At 31.4% G+C, this 16,982-nt stretch overlaps 1 protein-coding gene across 1 annotated transcript in view; it reads right to left on the bottom strand.

Moving 5' to 3' along the window:
- KLHL1 (kelch like family member 1) overlaps positions 1-15,809 on the bottom strand; it is a 229,288-nt gene extending 213,479 nt beyond the window's left edge. Inside the window, exons 1-2 of the mRNA XM_004282153.3 lie at positions 15,632-15,809; positions 3,766-3,902 (exon numbers count right to left, since the gene is read on the bottom strand). Coding sequence (XP_004282201.2) covers positions 3,766-3,902; positions 15,632-15,708 — 214 coding nt within the window. The 5' untranslated portion in view covers positions 15,709-15,809. The remainder of the gene's footprint in view (positions 1-3,765; positions 3,903-15,631) is intronic.
- Between the last annotated feature and the right edge of the window lie 1,173 nt (positions 15,810-16,982).

Raw genomic sequence — 16,982 nt, forward strand, 5'->3', positions numbered from 1 at the left:
ATGTCATTTTAATCTGTTTCAATTTATATTTTATTTTGTAATCCCTAGTGTAACCCCCAACAAGTGCTCACATATTTTTTAATTAAATTATGGTTTGATTTTGAAAAACTGATATACTATCTTATAATTACATATTCTCTGGATTAAAACTAAGTATTCAAACTTTAAATTTAAGACACCAATGGTAAAAGGACACTATTTTATAACATACACAGTTGCTAAATAGTCCTTTGTTCATATAAATGACTAAGATCTCACTCAGATTTCCTAATAAATAAACTACAAAGAAAGCCCAATGGAAAGTTTTAAAAAGAAGAAATTAAAGTTAATCAAGAATTTAGAAAAGCGATATGAACTCTCCTGTTAGACATACAATTCTTTCTAACACCAGTGGAAATGTTCATTTCCTTTTCATTCCTGAGCTATTATAGTGTGTGAAAAAATTGACCTTATAGTACCTTTTATTTTAAGTAGTTTTGATACTGTGATAATTAGTCATCATTTTTATAATTGTATCTTTAAACTCCATACTGTCAAGAATGTTTTCTTTAATGTTGTCAACACAAAGACCTTGTTGGTTTTCTTTATTCTACCTTACATGTTGCTAGTATTAACCTGCTTATTATTATATATATTTTCCTTTAGAAAAAAATCTAATTTTGTTTGAGCTATTACCCAGCAGTCACCCCTTTTTACCCAGGTCATTCTTCCCAATTACCACAAAAAAAAATTTCTAAATATTTGCTTTGGTTCTTATTGAAGCTCTGCGAGGCCCCTGGTCCCATCCTTTCTCATTCTAATTTGATGGAGTAGGAAAAAAGAAAGGGAAATAGAGAGAATGTCTCCCACATCTTACATGTACAAATTTTACCTTATGAAGTCTTTAAAGAATGCTTCCTCTTTCTTCAAATCAAAGATTATTAAACTCTATAATCATTGAAGCTTACCTCTGTTAGCAAGTTATTCCAAGCTACTTTACCCATTCATTATTTTCTTTAATTTCTGAGATAAAAATTAGCTACATATGATTCTTTCAAACCTAAAAGACTTTCCAGATCTCATGGAAAATTTTATCTGTTTAAATCATTTCAAAGTCTCTTACCCATCTCTACGGGTGCAGTACTTCTACAGCTAGTAGTTAACTGTCAATTCTTGACATAGTTAAGCCTCCTTAGTTTCTCCAAGGCCTCTCAAACTTCAGAATTCAAGAAAATATTCCCAATTGGATGACCCTTTAAGGAACTCACTGTTCATTCATTCTTTCCCTTTTCTGTGATGCATTTATTTTTAGCTTTCTACAAAGGAAAGCTTAGAGATCAGCTAGCAGGTGAGCTAAATAGACACATAGAGATACTTCCTATTTTTCCCTTGCTATACCATTGCTCACTTGATCTCTTCTATTGTTATAATTTCTTACATTGCATATAGCAAAAGACAAGGTACATACTTTATATTGTGGCTAGCCCCCCCATATTATGATGTAAATGATTTGCTCATCAAGCACATTTCTATAAACTAACAATTGGAAATTTATCAACTACCAGGGAGAAATGGTTATGGGAGCAAAGACCAGAGTGGCAGTGGTAACTTAACAGCAGCTTTGTATCTGGTCTGCCCTCTACAAAGCAGAGAAAAATCTGGGTCATTACATTCAGCAGGGAGCTTTGAAACACCTTCCAACTTTTTGCTACACGATGATAAGTGTCTTTTGACCTAGTTTTGCACTTGAGAAATGCAAGGCTGCCAGGCCATGGAGGCTGTAAGTGTTGGATCTATGCTTTTATGTTGCTAGAAGGATTCCTAAAGTGTTAGCTTTGTGATTCTTCTCTTTCCAAGAAACAGTAATATGGTTATGTTTTCTATCTCTTGCCTGGGAGGCCAATGATCTTTTATACTGTTATTTCAGGTTGCATGCAAATTGAAATTGAACAAGGTGGTCTTAAAGTCCCCTCAGCTTTACTAAAATTTAGACAGTCTACTTCCTGACTATAGGCCTTTGATCTCCCTTTTCTTAGAGCAGTTACTTTAGAAAACTTGTAATTATAAACCTTTCTCTACCTCTTTGAGATGTAAATTATTTTAAAAAATTAAAAAACAAAAACAAAAAACTGGCCTCTTGCCAGTTTTACAACCCAGGAATGTTTTCATCAAGGACCTGGAAGCCATCTGTTTGAAATGCCAGCCTCAAGGGAAATAACACTCCTATCTCTCAGGGTTTTTTTTGGAGGGGGTTGTTGGGAGCATACTTTAAGTGGGCACTTTGCTTCAATTTGTAAAACTACCTTCTTTCAAAAAGATAGGACAAAGTTTACTTTTCCTTTAAGTAAAGCCAATCAGCGATGGCCTGTGTTCTCTCTTTTACCCCAACACTTAAAAATCCCGCCCCCCCACCTTTGTTTCAGCATTATTAGGTAAAGACTGAGTTCTGGTCTCTCTCCCCTATTGCAACAGACTTGAAGAAAAACTTGCTTACCTGTTTAACTTTGTCCATGCAAAATTTGCTTTGACAAACTATAATTTAAAAATTACTGAGGCTGGAAAATGTCTAAGTCTTTCCATTACGTTGCTGCTTTGTGATTCAAGCATCCAGAACATGTGCATTTTTCTTTCCAAAGAGGTTTCATTTACTAAGTGTAACATTAGTGTAGCAAACTCCTCTCTGTGAGAAGCTAAATCCTCCAAGAGGACAGATTCCCACTAGTTCCACAAATTTTCATTCTAGTGGCTGATCTTCACAATGACATCTCTCGTTTCCCCGTAACCAGAAATGCTGCAAAAACACATCTCCTTAAATTAGGGTCCTGCTAGTTTGGTAATCAGGCTCTAGCTTCTCTTTCTTTCCTCATTTCAGGCAAAATGAACTATATACCACTTCTAAAAAATATTACTTCAATCCATACTATTTGCTTTTGCTTCTGTCACAAGATTTTAGTATAATATGTCCCCTTCTGTTATTAATCTGGAAAGTTATTAAAATGTTTTAAATGAATGTGAGACATAATAATGCTCTGAATAGCAGGTTTTATGCCCTCTAACTCCCTCTTAACATTTTGTATTCTATCATATTTATCCCTTGTCTAACTGTTTTCTCCACTTGGACTGTGAGCTTCTGGAGGGCAGACATGGTTTATTCACTAGTTTATTCTCCAGAGATACAGCTAATACTTGCACATTGAGCAACATTCAACAAATGTTTGCTAAATTGGCAAAATTATTTGTGCTAATTTGTGCTAATATGGTGCAAAGACCAATAGAAAGAAGAGCATAGTAGATCAGGAGAAAAAGCTTCCAAAATAGCCATTTTCACAACTCTAGTTATCTTCATTTTCCTTTTTAACTAAGTTTGCCAAGTCCATTTTGTGAAGGATTTAATATTGAAATAAACACATTACAAGAAAAAAAATAGTTATTTGAACCCATCATTTCCTTAAAGAAAGAAAATGAAAATTTTCTTTCTTAATGCTCTAAGTTTGACCATAAACAAATTCATAGTTAATAATTAATAACCTCTCTTCTCCTCTCCCAAGCTCATTCCATTGACTATTATTATAAACCAGTTTAAATTCTTTGTGGAAGAGTGTAGAGCATATGTATACATATGTACATTGATGATTTCAGTGACAAATGAAAAGGTAGTCTGATTTTTCTCAACTAAAAGAAATGAAAGATACATGCTCAACAGGTTTTTTTTTAAGCTTTAAAACCTGTGTTCAAATTCTAACATTCACAAGACATTAACATGAAACTATAATTCTTTTACTGTACCTGTATATGCAAATTGAACAAGGTCCCAGAGAGCATTTGGGTCTATGCCTTCCATCTTGATCTCCTCTTGCTTGGCTTCGCAAACATCACTTGTAAACATGGCAGCAAAATAGTCGGAGACTGAGCTCAGAACAAGCCTGAAAGAGTCACAGGATCTAATTTAGGCCACGAATGTAAGTGTCAACAAGAATGCAGTGCAGAGGACTCTATCTATCTATCTATCTGTCTATCAATCAATCTATCATCTATCTAGCTAGCTAGCTAGCTGCCTATCTATCTATCATCCATTATGTGTACATGTATCCTCTATCCATCTATCTGTTTATCGCCTTATGAATTGCACTTTTAAAATCTGATTTAGGAAATTCTGCTCCAACTTTTGGTCACAGAGCATTGTCTTACATTTTCTTCTATAATTTTTAATACATTTTTTTCTTTCACATCTAGATCTTTCATCCTTTTGGATAGGATTCCAATTTTATTTCTCTCTACATACTCATCCATATTTCATGAAATTACTAAAGAATTTGATTTGTCCCAGTGAATTAATAGAGCCAACTATATTGCAAATTTGAGTCCTGAATGTACAGTGATCTGTCGCTGACTTTTTTCTTTTTTTGCTTATTTGCCTATTCTTGTGCCAATACAATACTTTTGTAATACTATGATTCTAAATAGTCTATAACCAATTAAACAAATCCTCCCTTTTAATTTTTTTCATTTAATTATTAGTGGAGTTTTATTCTTCATATAAAATTTAAAGTAAGCTCTTCAAATAAATTAAGTGGAATTTTAATTAAAAATACACTGAATTTCTGATTTAATTGAGGATAGTTGGTATATTTATTATATAAAGTCATCCAATACAAAAATATACAATATCTCTCCACATATTCAGAATATCTTGTCTGCTTTTTATTCAAATTTTAACTTTTTGTTCTAAAATTGTCTTGTTTATTCTTTTTTGATTCTTATTTACTTTAGAATTTTGTTGGTATTATGTACAGTAACTTTTTAAAAAATTCTAAAAAATTCTTACTTGTTGATTTTTGTTGGTTTAGAATTCATTAGCTGGAACTTTCATGTATCCATCTTTTATCTAGCACATGTACTGAATTATCTTATTAGTCCTTTTGATTCAACTGCTTTGTCCTCTAGGTAGATTATTATATCATCTGCAAACAATCTCATTTTGACCAATTCCTGTTAATTCTCTATAACTCCTTTTCTTTTGCTTTTCTTTAAACTTCATCCAGGACCTCAGTGTTATGTTAAATGGCAGCTGTGCCAGGGGAGAAAATTTGTGTTATTCTCTACCCTAAACGAGTCACATCTAGGGTCTCCTTTCAGCAGTATGCTTGCTGAAAGTATTAGTGTATAAGCTTTACCAAGTCAGGAAGACTCCTTTAATTTTTAGCTTTGCTAAACAGATTAAAACATGTGGATGCTAAAATTCATAAAATGCCTTTCTTCTGAATCAAAATTATTTTTAGGATTTTTCTATTTAAATCATAAGAGAAATGAACCTGCTATTTTCTTTTCTTGTATTTTCTTAGTTGCCTCTTTAATCAAGATTATACTAGTCTCATAAAATGAGCTGACAGCTTAAACTCTTTATAACTTTGTATAACAACTTACAGAAGAAAGTAAATAATTTTTCCTTAAAGATGTTCTAGAGCTTACTTGAAGAAAATCTTAGTTGGGCTATTTTGGGAAAAGGTGACATATCAATCCAATTTCAATTTTTGAATAAGCCAAAAGGCTTGTTTATATACTCTTTTTCTTCATCAATTTTTACATTTCACATTTCTCAAGAATTAGCCCATTTGATCCATGTTCTGAAATTTTTAAATGTTTATTATTAATAAAATTATGTTTAGGTTTAATTCTATCATTCTACTCATTTATATATTTTTTATCTGCTCCATTTATTCTTTTGGCTTTATTGTCTTTATTTCATCTCATTCATTTATATTTTAACTACCTCTTTTTCTTACATGTATGTTTGCATTTTTTAAGGTGGTTGCTCTTAAGTAGGCACCAGAATTTTTTCTATAAAGAGCCAGATATTAAGTATTCTAGGTATTAAAAGTCATACATATCTTCTCTATCACGTTTTCCTTTTAAGAAAATTCAGTCAATGGAAAATGTGAAAAGGAATTTTAGCTCATGGTCCCTACAAAACCTACCTGCATGCCAGATGTGGCCCCTGCACTGAAGCTTGCTAATTCTGTCTAGAGATTACAACATTAATTTTTAACTAGTAACAGTCTACCATCAAGTAAAATTATCCTACTTTGTGAACACTGTAAGAACCTTACAGCAGCATAATTTCTTTTACTCCTTCTTGCTCAGTCAAGAATCTTTTTAAAGAAGAATATACATGTGAAAGTAAAAAATTATTTTATATATACCCCTTTCTTCACCATTTATGAGGCTCTTTATTTATTTCTATAGAAGCAGGCATCAATCTAGTATCAATACCCTTCAAGAGGAAGAAACTTCTTTAGTATTTTTTGTAGTGCAGGTCTGATGGCAATAAACTCTCCCAGCTTTCATTTACCTGAAAATGTCTTTATTTAGCTACATTGATAATATAAAGTTAGTTTCACTTGATAGAGAATTTTAGATTGAGATAACTTTTTTCTTTTGGAACTAGAAAACTAATATTCTATTATGGTCAAGACTCCATTGTTTCTAATAGAAATCAGTTTTCATTCTTATAATTGTTTCCCTGATTTACTATGTCCTTTATCTCTAATTATTTTATTTTTTTCTCTTTATTTTAGGATTTTAGCAGTTAGACTATTACACCTTAAGTTACATAAATGTGGTTACTTAGTATTTACTCTTCTTATCATTTTCTGAGCTTCCTGGAGAGGTGGATGGATTTTTTCATCAAATTAGAAAATTATCTGCCAATAATTCCTCATTTTTTCATCCAATTCACTCTCTAACTCTTTCTTGGACACTAAATACATATGTATTTCAATAATTGAGAGCGCATTACAGGTTGTAGAGTGAGTTCAATTTATACTCAATTTTTCTTTTACTCTGTGTTTTATTGCAGATGATTTCTAGTGAGTTTAATTTTTCCAAATCTCTCTTAATTTTCCCTTGCTTTATTTATTATATTCATCTCTTTCTATAGAAATTTAAAATTATTTTTCATAGTTGCTTTAATGGCCTTGTTTCCAGGTTGATTTTCATTGACTGATTTTTCTCTTGACCATGGATTACACTCTCCTGCCTATCTCCCATGTGTTGTAAATTTCAGTTGTGAAATGGACATTGTGCCCACCCCCGCCCCCCAAAAAAGTAGAAGCTAAGAAGGGAGCATTACTTTAGTTTTTAGTTATTTTTATTTTTTATGCCACAGCTATTTGATAGCTTTAAAAAAATGTAAGTATTTCAATTTTCTATGATTTATTATTGTTTCAATGACAATGAAGATTTTTATATACTTTAAAATCCTAGGTGGAAATATGCTTTAGAATGAATGAGTGAAATACTTGACAATATGTTCTTATTCTAAATACATAGAGAATTATAAAAAAAAAACACCCAGAACTGAACTGTAGTTAAGAGGTGTGTTTTAAACAGTTGTTTGAATTAATCCTGAAACTTCTTTCTATTTAAAGTGGATTCAAATTAGAAGTATCAGTATGTTTATGATTCATAATATTTTTTAAAATAGAAATACTTGTGTTTTTTGTGCATATGCATATGTATGTACATGTGTACGTATATTTAAGGTTCCTTGGAAAAAGAACAAACCACAGATCTGTAACTGAGGAAGTATAAGATGAGCTTAAACCATCTTCTGTTCCAGAATTTAAGGAAATGTTCAAATAACAGAGACACATTAAAAGAAATAATGCGATGCTTACATCTGTAAGCTAAACAACTTAATAGTAAACTTTGGATGCACTTTTCTTTCTAAGAAAAATGTAAGGCAAAGAAGAGGAGGAAAGGTCAATACAAGGCATGGTTTTCATAATTTTCAAGTCAATATTTTTATATTTTATTCTGCAATTTTATCTGCTATATATTTTATTTCTACATAAGTAGAGGGCATGCTCAATGTTAACTTCAGCAAAGAGAGACATCCTTTTTTAACTGGAAAAAAAAAAACCCTCAGTATATACTTCATGAATTTAAGAATGGGATTCATGATTTTAACTATTAATGCCCAGGGTGGTAACATGTTAGAAATATTTAAAATTACTTGTTTGCTACACATTTAGGTGGACAATTAGTACCTAAATGTGTTAACTCTTTATATTCTCAAAGTTTGACAAAATAATTGATACAGGTATCTTTAAATATTTGTTACATACTGACTAGATAAATCAGTGTCAAATCAGTTTTATCAAAAGAACTGAATATAACATTGTATGATATGAAAGTAAACTATCATAAACCAGATATATATATATATATATATACACACGTATCTTTTCTAGAACGTAAGTAATAATATATTGACATAAAGTTAACCAGTTTAATTTTAATCATATAAGGGCTTTATTTAGAACCAGGTTACATCCATGTAGAGGAAAGTATTATGAGACCTATAGAATTCAATCTTAAATAATTACATGAAATCTTCTCCATCGGCTATAAAATACAAAATACTGCTAACTCAATAAGAGAAGTACAGAAGAGTTTATACTGCTTTTAGATTTAGTGACACAACATTTGAGTTAGATGTTAAAAGAGGGATGCAATGCATAACAGAAAGTAATATCTTTATAGGTACCTATATATAACTTCTATTAATGCAAGAGAAGCAGGAGTGAAAACTGCATAAATAAGTGAATGCGTGCAACCTCTCTGGAAAAATCTCTTATTAAGGTCACTACAAATTTATTTCCTTTCAAAGTTATTAAACTTTTCTAAGTCCTATTCCAGTTTGTTGTGGAGTTTGACCCTGTGGGCTTCCCACACCTTCTTTTTTTTTTTTTTTTTTTTTAGCGGTGCGCGGGCTTCTCACCACTGTGCCTCTTATACCCAGGCTCTCCTCGGATTCTTTGACTCTCACAGTCTTACTTATTGACCCTTTCATTGCCTCCAGGTTTTTTTCTCAGCCTCTAAATTTTTGCCTTAACACTCACTATCAGAATCATCTTTGAGCATGGTCTTAATTATAATTTTATGGTGGTTTTAATCTAACATCTTATCTCAAATGCTTATAGAAACTGCTGACCAGATAGCTCAGGAGCATACCAGTGTACCCTCAACTAAACTCAAAGTCTTCCCTGTGAGGTCTCTTTTATTTTTACTTCCCGATTGTAATTGATGCATCACCAACATATTGAATTTTCACAGGAGATATTGTCATCACTTATGTCTTCTGCTTTGTTGCCTATATCAAATATGACAAAAAATCCATCTTTCCTTTTCTATTGGACTTTGTGGTTCTGGTGGCCAGACCCTTTTATGAGGCACACCAATGCCCCCAGCACCAGTGATGTTGGCACCTAACTGCTCCCTGTTGCCCCTTCTCTGTAGAATTGCACTTGCTCCAACAAGAGCTCACTTCATGTGCTTCCTGATCCTCTTATCTCATCCCCCAGCTTCCACAACCTCCCCCTACTCTCAACCTGTGGGTGGGCCCAATGATGATGACTAATAGAACCAAGGTATAAAATACTGTCCCTTTTCCTCAGGGTATGACTAACTCTGAAACAAGTCTTGCTCCAGAGCATCTCAGGAGTTCAAGATAAAACAAGGCTGCTGCTGAGACCACATGCTTGATTTGCTCCTTCCTCTGCCCTATCCTGCTCTTCTTCTGAAAACACTCTTTAAATAAATCCTGCATACCTGAACTCTGGTCTCCAGCTCTATGTCCAGGGATCCTGATTTATGTCACTGTTCAAAATATTTCTCAGTTCATCTCTTTTTCTATGTTTATATAGTTCTCATTTCATGCCTGGGTTAACTATAACAGCTTCTTAGATCATTAATTAGTTTTTGCTGTGCCCATCTTTTGTATATTTTAAAGCTGTACCATTTTTCAGAGCTGTCTTTGTAAATTATGACAAGCAGTCTATCATAGTTATTAATGCATTACTTCTGTAGCCAGACTGCCTGGGTTTGAATTTATTTCCACCACTTATTAAATGTATAATTTGGGTGAATGCCTTAATTTCTCCATATTGTATTCTATAAGAAAAAAGTGGGGAAAACAATTTTATTCCTTTTCAGGGCAAAATGGATCAATATACACAAAACACTTCAAACATGGCTTGGCACATAGTCAACATAGTGAGTGTTAACTAGTATTATTATTATTTTTTATTATTACTATTGAATTGATTATGTTACTCCTCTCTCCAAGAACCTACATGAACTTTTAATTATACACATCATTTCAAATACAAACTTCTCTATGGGATTTCAACCACTATCTATCATAACCACTTTTGTCCTACTTTTATGGCTTAATTTCCTAGTATTTTCAATACAAATTGTTCCACTTTCACTAAGCTGGTACCTTATAATTTCCACAGCCAAAAATTCTTTATTTCTCTCTTTCCCATACAATTCTTACTATCTAAAATAGAATACTTGTTCTTTTTCACTAGGTTGAACTCAAACACAATTTCTCTAAAAATATTTTCATAACACTCTGCCATATATTATTTGTTTCCTTGTTTGATTATCTCTTGCACTTGGAATCAAAACTATAAATTTCAGTTATAGTTACTTACAAGTATAATAATTTCCATAATTGTCCTATGGGTTCTTTTTTCCTCCTCAAGATAATTGGAAGCTTCATGAGGAAAATTATCATGCTTTATAATCCTCTTGCATCACCAATAGAGCATAGACCAATGCTACAATACGCTTTATAAACATTTATTTTAATTAATGCAAGGAAAGATGCTTCATGACTGCTGAATATTCATAGTGGGTATAAAGAGGATATTAAAATGATGTTGAATTGATGGGGAAAAAAGCAAAGCAAAATATTTCAGATTCTCTTTTCTCCTCCCCAGCCCAGTTTTATTGAGATATTATTAACACATAACATGTGAATTTGATACATATATATAGTGAAATGGTTACAGCAATATTTTTATGATTGTTATATCCTATTGATGGATTGATTGTTTTATATTATATAATGACCATGTTTGTCTCTTGTTACCATTTTTGACTTAAAGTTTACTTTTTCTGAGATAACTATAGTTACCCCTGCTCTCTTTTTGTTTCCATTTGCTTGGAATAACTTTTTCCATCCCTCCACTTTGACATGATATGCGTCCTTAAAGCCGAAGTGAGTCTCTTGTAGGCAGAATATAGTTGGGTCTTATTTTTTAAGCTGTTCAGCCAATGCTATGTCTTTTGATTGAAGAATTTATTCCAATTACATTTAGAGTAGTTATCGATAGGTAAGGACTTGTGATGTCATCTTATTGTTTTCTGGCTGTTTTGCAGGTCCCTTGTTCCTTTCTTCCAGTTTTGCTATCTTTCTTTGGGAGCAGATAATTTTCTATAGTGTTATGCTTTGATTCCCCTCTTTTTTCCTTTTGTGGTTACCATGAGACTTACATAAAACATCCTATAAAAATAAGTCTATTTTATGCTGATAACAATTTCAATTGCATACAAAAACTTTGACCTTTTACTTCCACTCCTCCCAGTATTTTGTTTTGATGTCACAATTTACCTATTGCTATACTGTGTATCCATTAACAAATTATTATAGTTATTTTTATTTTTAACACTTTTGTCCTCTAACCTCTGTACTAAAGTGATTAACACACAACCACATTACAGTATTAGATTATTCTTGTGGCTGGCTTAGCACTAGGGTAAGCCTGGAGCAGAGACCACCAGAGTCAGCCTGTAAACTGGAAACTTGGGGTCCAGTCTGAGGGTTTGTTCTGACAAAGCAAGTGTGGTGCTGAGAAAGCAGAGAGTCTTGATCCATGGGAACCAACCAAGACTTTGGGTCCACAGGGGCAGGTCTGGAACTGGGGTGAACTGAGAAAGTGGAGATATGGGGCCTGGCCTGACACTAGAATGGATCAAAGCCTGGGTCTCTAGTAGTTGGTTTGGTTGGGCCCAGCCAGAAGCCTAGGTTCAAGGAACCCCCTTGTAATCTGGGGTGAGGGGCAGATTGGCATCCTGTGTCCATAGGAGCCCTTCTGGAGCCTAGTGCCATGGGTGATGCCTGGAGCTGTGGGAGTTGCCTGGAGTTACTGAAACCAACAGGCACTGGGACATGTTTTTTTTTTTTTTCCTGAAGCTTGTACAGAACTGTTATAAACTACGAAGCTGATTGAGAGATTTAGGTGGATGTTGGATTTAATATAATGGAAAAATGAATTATTCCTCTCCCATCAAAGAATATCTATAAATAAACTTTCCACCAGTAGAGAGAAACACTACTACTTGCCTACTCCTGAGTATTAACATCTAAGTTACTTCTAAAGTAATTTCTTTTCACTCTATTAAATATGTTTCTAAATACATCAATTCCCACTTTTAGCCTCACCTATTTCCTTGATACTTGTGCTCAGTAAAGAACATTAAAATAATAAATGTATTTTGAAATAATTAAATTCATTGTCAAACATGCACAAAAATGAAAACGGAATATGATGCCTCCTGAAATGCCCAGTATTTTGGTCTAAAGAGAAAATCTGTTTTGTCCCCATCACATATCATTTTAATTTTCATTAAGTATTTATTTGATCATGAAATGTTCATAATAAGAAGTTCAAAGACTTTATATGTTTATACATTAAAAATAATTCCAACATCTCTTTTATCCTGCCCAGCAACCCTGCTCCCAGGAAAAAAAAAAAACTTTATTGACTGTAGGTTGTATATGCTTCTACACTGTTTCTATGCACATAAAATTATAAGTAACATTATTTCCAACTCAGAGGATGTTAGCTATTTGAGATTTTGTCATTTATTTCTATCCACTGCACTTACTCTTAATAATGGCTAAAGGGAGAAAAAACTTTCAATAGCTTAACCATGTTTCATTATATATCTGTGCATTATGAGAGAGTAAGCCATGAAAACTCCTTAATTTTTTACTATTGAAGATTTGACTGTCCAAATTATTAATATTGATCTCGCCAGTCTAATTTTCAGCATCTGACATCCTTTATTACAGGCAGCCTACCTATCAAAATTCCTGTATTTAGTATTCACGGTTTTATATTCAAGTGTTTTGGTTCACTTATTGCTAATCAGTTATACTGGGCCATTTATGAGAAGTCTATATTTATTTTCGAATTTCTCTGAGAAACTGAAACACAGATAAAATCAAAAGTTTCATTATTTTTCATGGTGAAAATGTATTAATGTGTCATCTTAAGTATTGTTAGCCTTTCAGAATTAACCTACTTAAAAATATGCCTAATAATAACTTAAGGTACCTATACAGAAATGGCATTTCATAAATAAATTGATAGTTGTGACCTACATCATGTTAAAAATATATATACAATATAGTCATCACATAAACTAAAGGTTTTATGGAGAGCCCTTTAATGGTCATAATCTGTTAAATTAAATAAGAATTGATTTGAGAGTTTCAAATGACAAGATAATTAATATGAAAATAAATATACATGATCTTTATGAATGACAGTTTATGACATTAGCTTGCAGTGTATTTACTGGAAGAGCAGGAGATCTTAATGCAAATTATTTCTTTTTTCATTATTTGAACTTATTTTAACAGTCCTATATTTTTCACTGCTAATGAGTGCAACATCATATATATTTTGCCCAAGGACGATACTCAACTGTGTTAATCAAAATGTAACAGCATGACTTAAAAATCCATTCATTACTATTACTAAGATGATTATTTGTTTAAAACAAAGATCTAATTTTGCATTAATTACAGTTATTTCATTTTGCAAAAGTATAAATAAGGAGGTGCAACATGTTTCCAATTATTGAAAACAGTGCTTGCTTTTTTCAGGTGTCCCATAAATATTTTCTCACATATTTGTTAAAATACGTTTAACTTAGAAACATAAGTATGTAATTTACTTGTTAAAAAGATAGTACTTAAGTTTTAAACCATGGGGTAAGAAAATATGAATCCTTATTTAAATAAATTTAGTGGAGAGTACAATTTTTCTTATATTAAGAAAAACATAATTAATATTTGATGATATTTAATTTAATATCTGCTAAATATACAAAATATTTAAATGTTTAGAATAATATGTATATAAATAATACATTGCTCAGGTATTTTAGAGTAATTTAAACCAAGAAACAAATTTATGTCTTAGTCATATGGGTTATTGCAAAATAAATGCATAATTAAATACATTATTTACAAAATAATATTAACAATCTAGATAAGAGTAATAAACAATGTAGAATATAATTAATATGGGGGAATTCAAATGAGAAATACTAAGTTATTACCAATAAAGCCAATAAAATAAGATTATACGTATTATATAAAGTTTTGTTCTTTAAAAAAAAATTAATGAGCATTTGATGTGTTAACATACTTTTGAGTTGAGTCCCTCTATCTTCTTAAACAAATATATAATTATATATAAGTTAAATAAAATATAATTATTTAACTAATGTGCAATTTAAATGAAATAAACTTAGCTACATTCTCAAATTAAAACATCTCTTACTATAGAATTTTTATCTAGATGCTATTTTGATGATAGCTCAGAATAATTTGCATATTTGCCATATATATTACAATATTGAATGCCTCCATAATAATGACAATGTAACTGCTCTCTTGCTAATGATAATGCAATTTCACAGAAGTGCTTGAAAAATAAGTGCAAATATTATATCATTAGAATTTTTGCCATAGTTAGCTGACAGATTGAACCCCATATGACTTACATGAGTTAGTTAATGTCAAATGTTCTTTCCTATGCATTTCTAGTGTATTTCTTCAAAGTTAATGTCCACATTTTAACATTGCTATCGTAATAAAAATATAGCCTTATTTTTCTGGAATCCTTATTTTCTAGAATCCACATTTAGGTCCATATATATTATCTAGATAATATAATTTAATTTAAAAAATATAGGGAAAATGGGTACATTGAAAACATTTGTTATACAATTAATTAAATGGCATACAACAAGGTAGTCTAAGGTAATTTGCCCATATGTTCAACTATTTAAAATAATAAGTATCAAAAAATTAAATTAAAATTTTTTTACCTAAAATTTCAAAAATTAAATAGAAAAGCTGAATAAAAAATCAACATCAAGCTTAATGAAGTTTCAGAAGTAAACTGATATCATATCAATATGATACAAAATAATCAGATATCTAGTTCATGTATCTTAGAATTATCAATCATAAATACATAAGGGATGTTTGAAAGTGTATTAACCTTTAAATATATTGGGCCTTATGAATAATATTAGTATGTCACAAATTAAAGAATTTTTAATCAATGTAAAATAAAGATGTCACTATGAAATAGGTTGACTTTCCTATTTGAAATAAATAATGTATACCCAAGATAACCTGCCTTCCTTTCAATTTTGACAGAAAAGCATATCTCATTTCAGACTTTAGGTACATCCTCCTAAGTTAAAATTGATTTCCAATTAGTATGATTGTGAATCAATAAAATGAAGTATTTTTCAACCCTTATTAGAAGTTTTATTTTTGAATTATTTATATTTGCTTTACTTCTTAAAAAGATGACTTAAAATGGCATTATAACTCTCCACAAAAGGAAATAAGAGTAAAAGAAAAATACCCAAGCTTTCTTAGAAATGTGGATTCTTAATTTTCTAGTTGCAGAATATTTTGCAATCTACATAACAGACAATCATTCTAAACATATGAATGCATATTTCCAAAAAAGACAGATTACTATACCTATGTGCAGGTATCTTTCGGTTCCCAACAATCAGGATAACATCACAGAGTTGCTGTTGTTTCAAGTAACTTTCCATTTTTCTGAAGGTTTGCTCAGCATGATGCACAGCCTGATAGAATTCTTCAGAGCTACTGGAGTCCACATCACTTTGAGGTGTCAGAGAATGGCTAGTTGCTGAGAGCCTGAAAACCATACACAAAAAGAAGAGGTTTAGAAAGTGCCACCAACTGTCCAGAACTACATACAGAATTTTAGAATTTTATAGGAAAAATCAATACATCTCTCCTTATGTTCATCATTATTAATATATCAGAAAAATGCATTCGGTGTTAAATGATTTGTTCTAAGAAGCAGTAAATGAATTGTAATTTTTTTCTCATCCTAAAGAGATTTAAAAGATAGGTTATTTGTATTTGTTAAGATAGTAAATTAGTAAACTTGAAAAACATCACAGAAATGGTAAATTACAAACATGCCTATTCTAAAATTTATTACTAATAAAATGTTAATTTAATCAATTTGACATTGAGGTAGACCATCTAATTATACTATTCTAAATTACTATTCTTGTGAGGTTGTAGTAAATGTTGCCTTACAGAAGTAGGCAATTTTCATTGTGAGGAATTATAAAACATGGTTTGTAAAAAAGATTGACAAAAATTTTAAAGTAAGTTGTTTCATATTCTATATCCAACTGATTAAACAAAAACATACAGAATGTATTAGCTCAGTATTAATATATACTTAATCATATATATATATATATACATACATATGTATATATATGTAAAATACTTTAGGATTTCACAATGTCCATGATACTTAAGTTTGGCTACTACATGTATTAATATCATAGACTGTTTCACAATGAAGACTTTAAGATACCATATTTCATATCAAGAAGACTCTCAATATACTTAGATGCATGATAGGCTCAGCAGACTCAATCAAGTGCTCTGATAATAAATCCTTAAAACAACTTACAAATGAAAATTTATTAAGTATATAACAATAATAATGAAGTAATGACTTATTTCAAGATAAGTAGTAACATGGAGAATTTTGCTTCCAATTACAATGCAATAACATACTGCTGACTAAACCCCTCACCAAGGACACCAGAAAAAATTACATATAATATCAAAATAACTATTGGAATATACTTATAGCTACTAAGGACCTGAAAGAACAAGATCCCAGAAATAAGCTAAACTCATGGAAGTCAGCTCAAAATTCTACACAGCTTTTTCTTTCCTCCTCAAGGTTTCTACCAACTGTAAGCAGCATATTCTGAGAAGCTCAGAAGCTAATAATGTGGCAACTAAGAAGAACTTCTGGTGGTACCATGGG

The sequence above is a fragment of the Orcinus orca genome, chromosome 18 (genome assembly GCF_937001465.1).
Source record: "Orcinus orca chromosome 18, mOrcOrc1.1, whole genome shotgun sequence".
Taxonomy (NCBI): Eukaryota; Metazoa; Chordata; class Mammalia; order Artiodactyla; family Delphinidae; genus Orcinus; species Orcinus orca.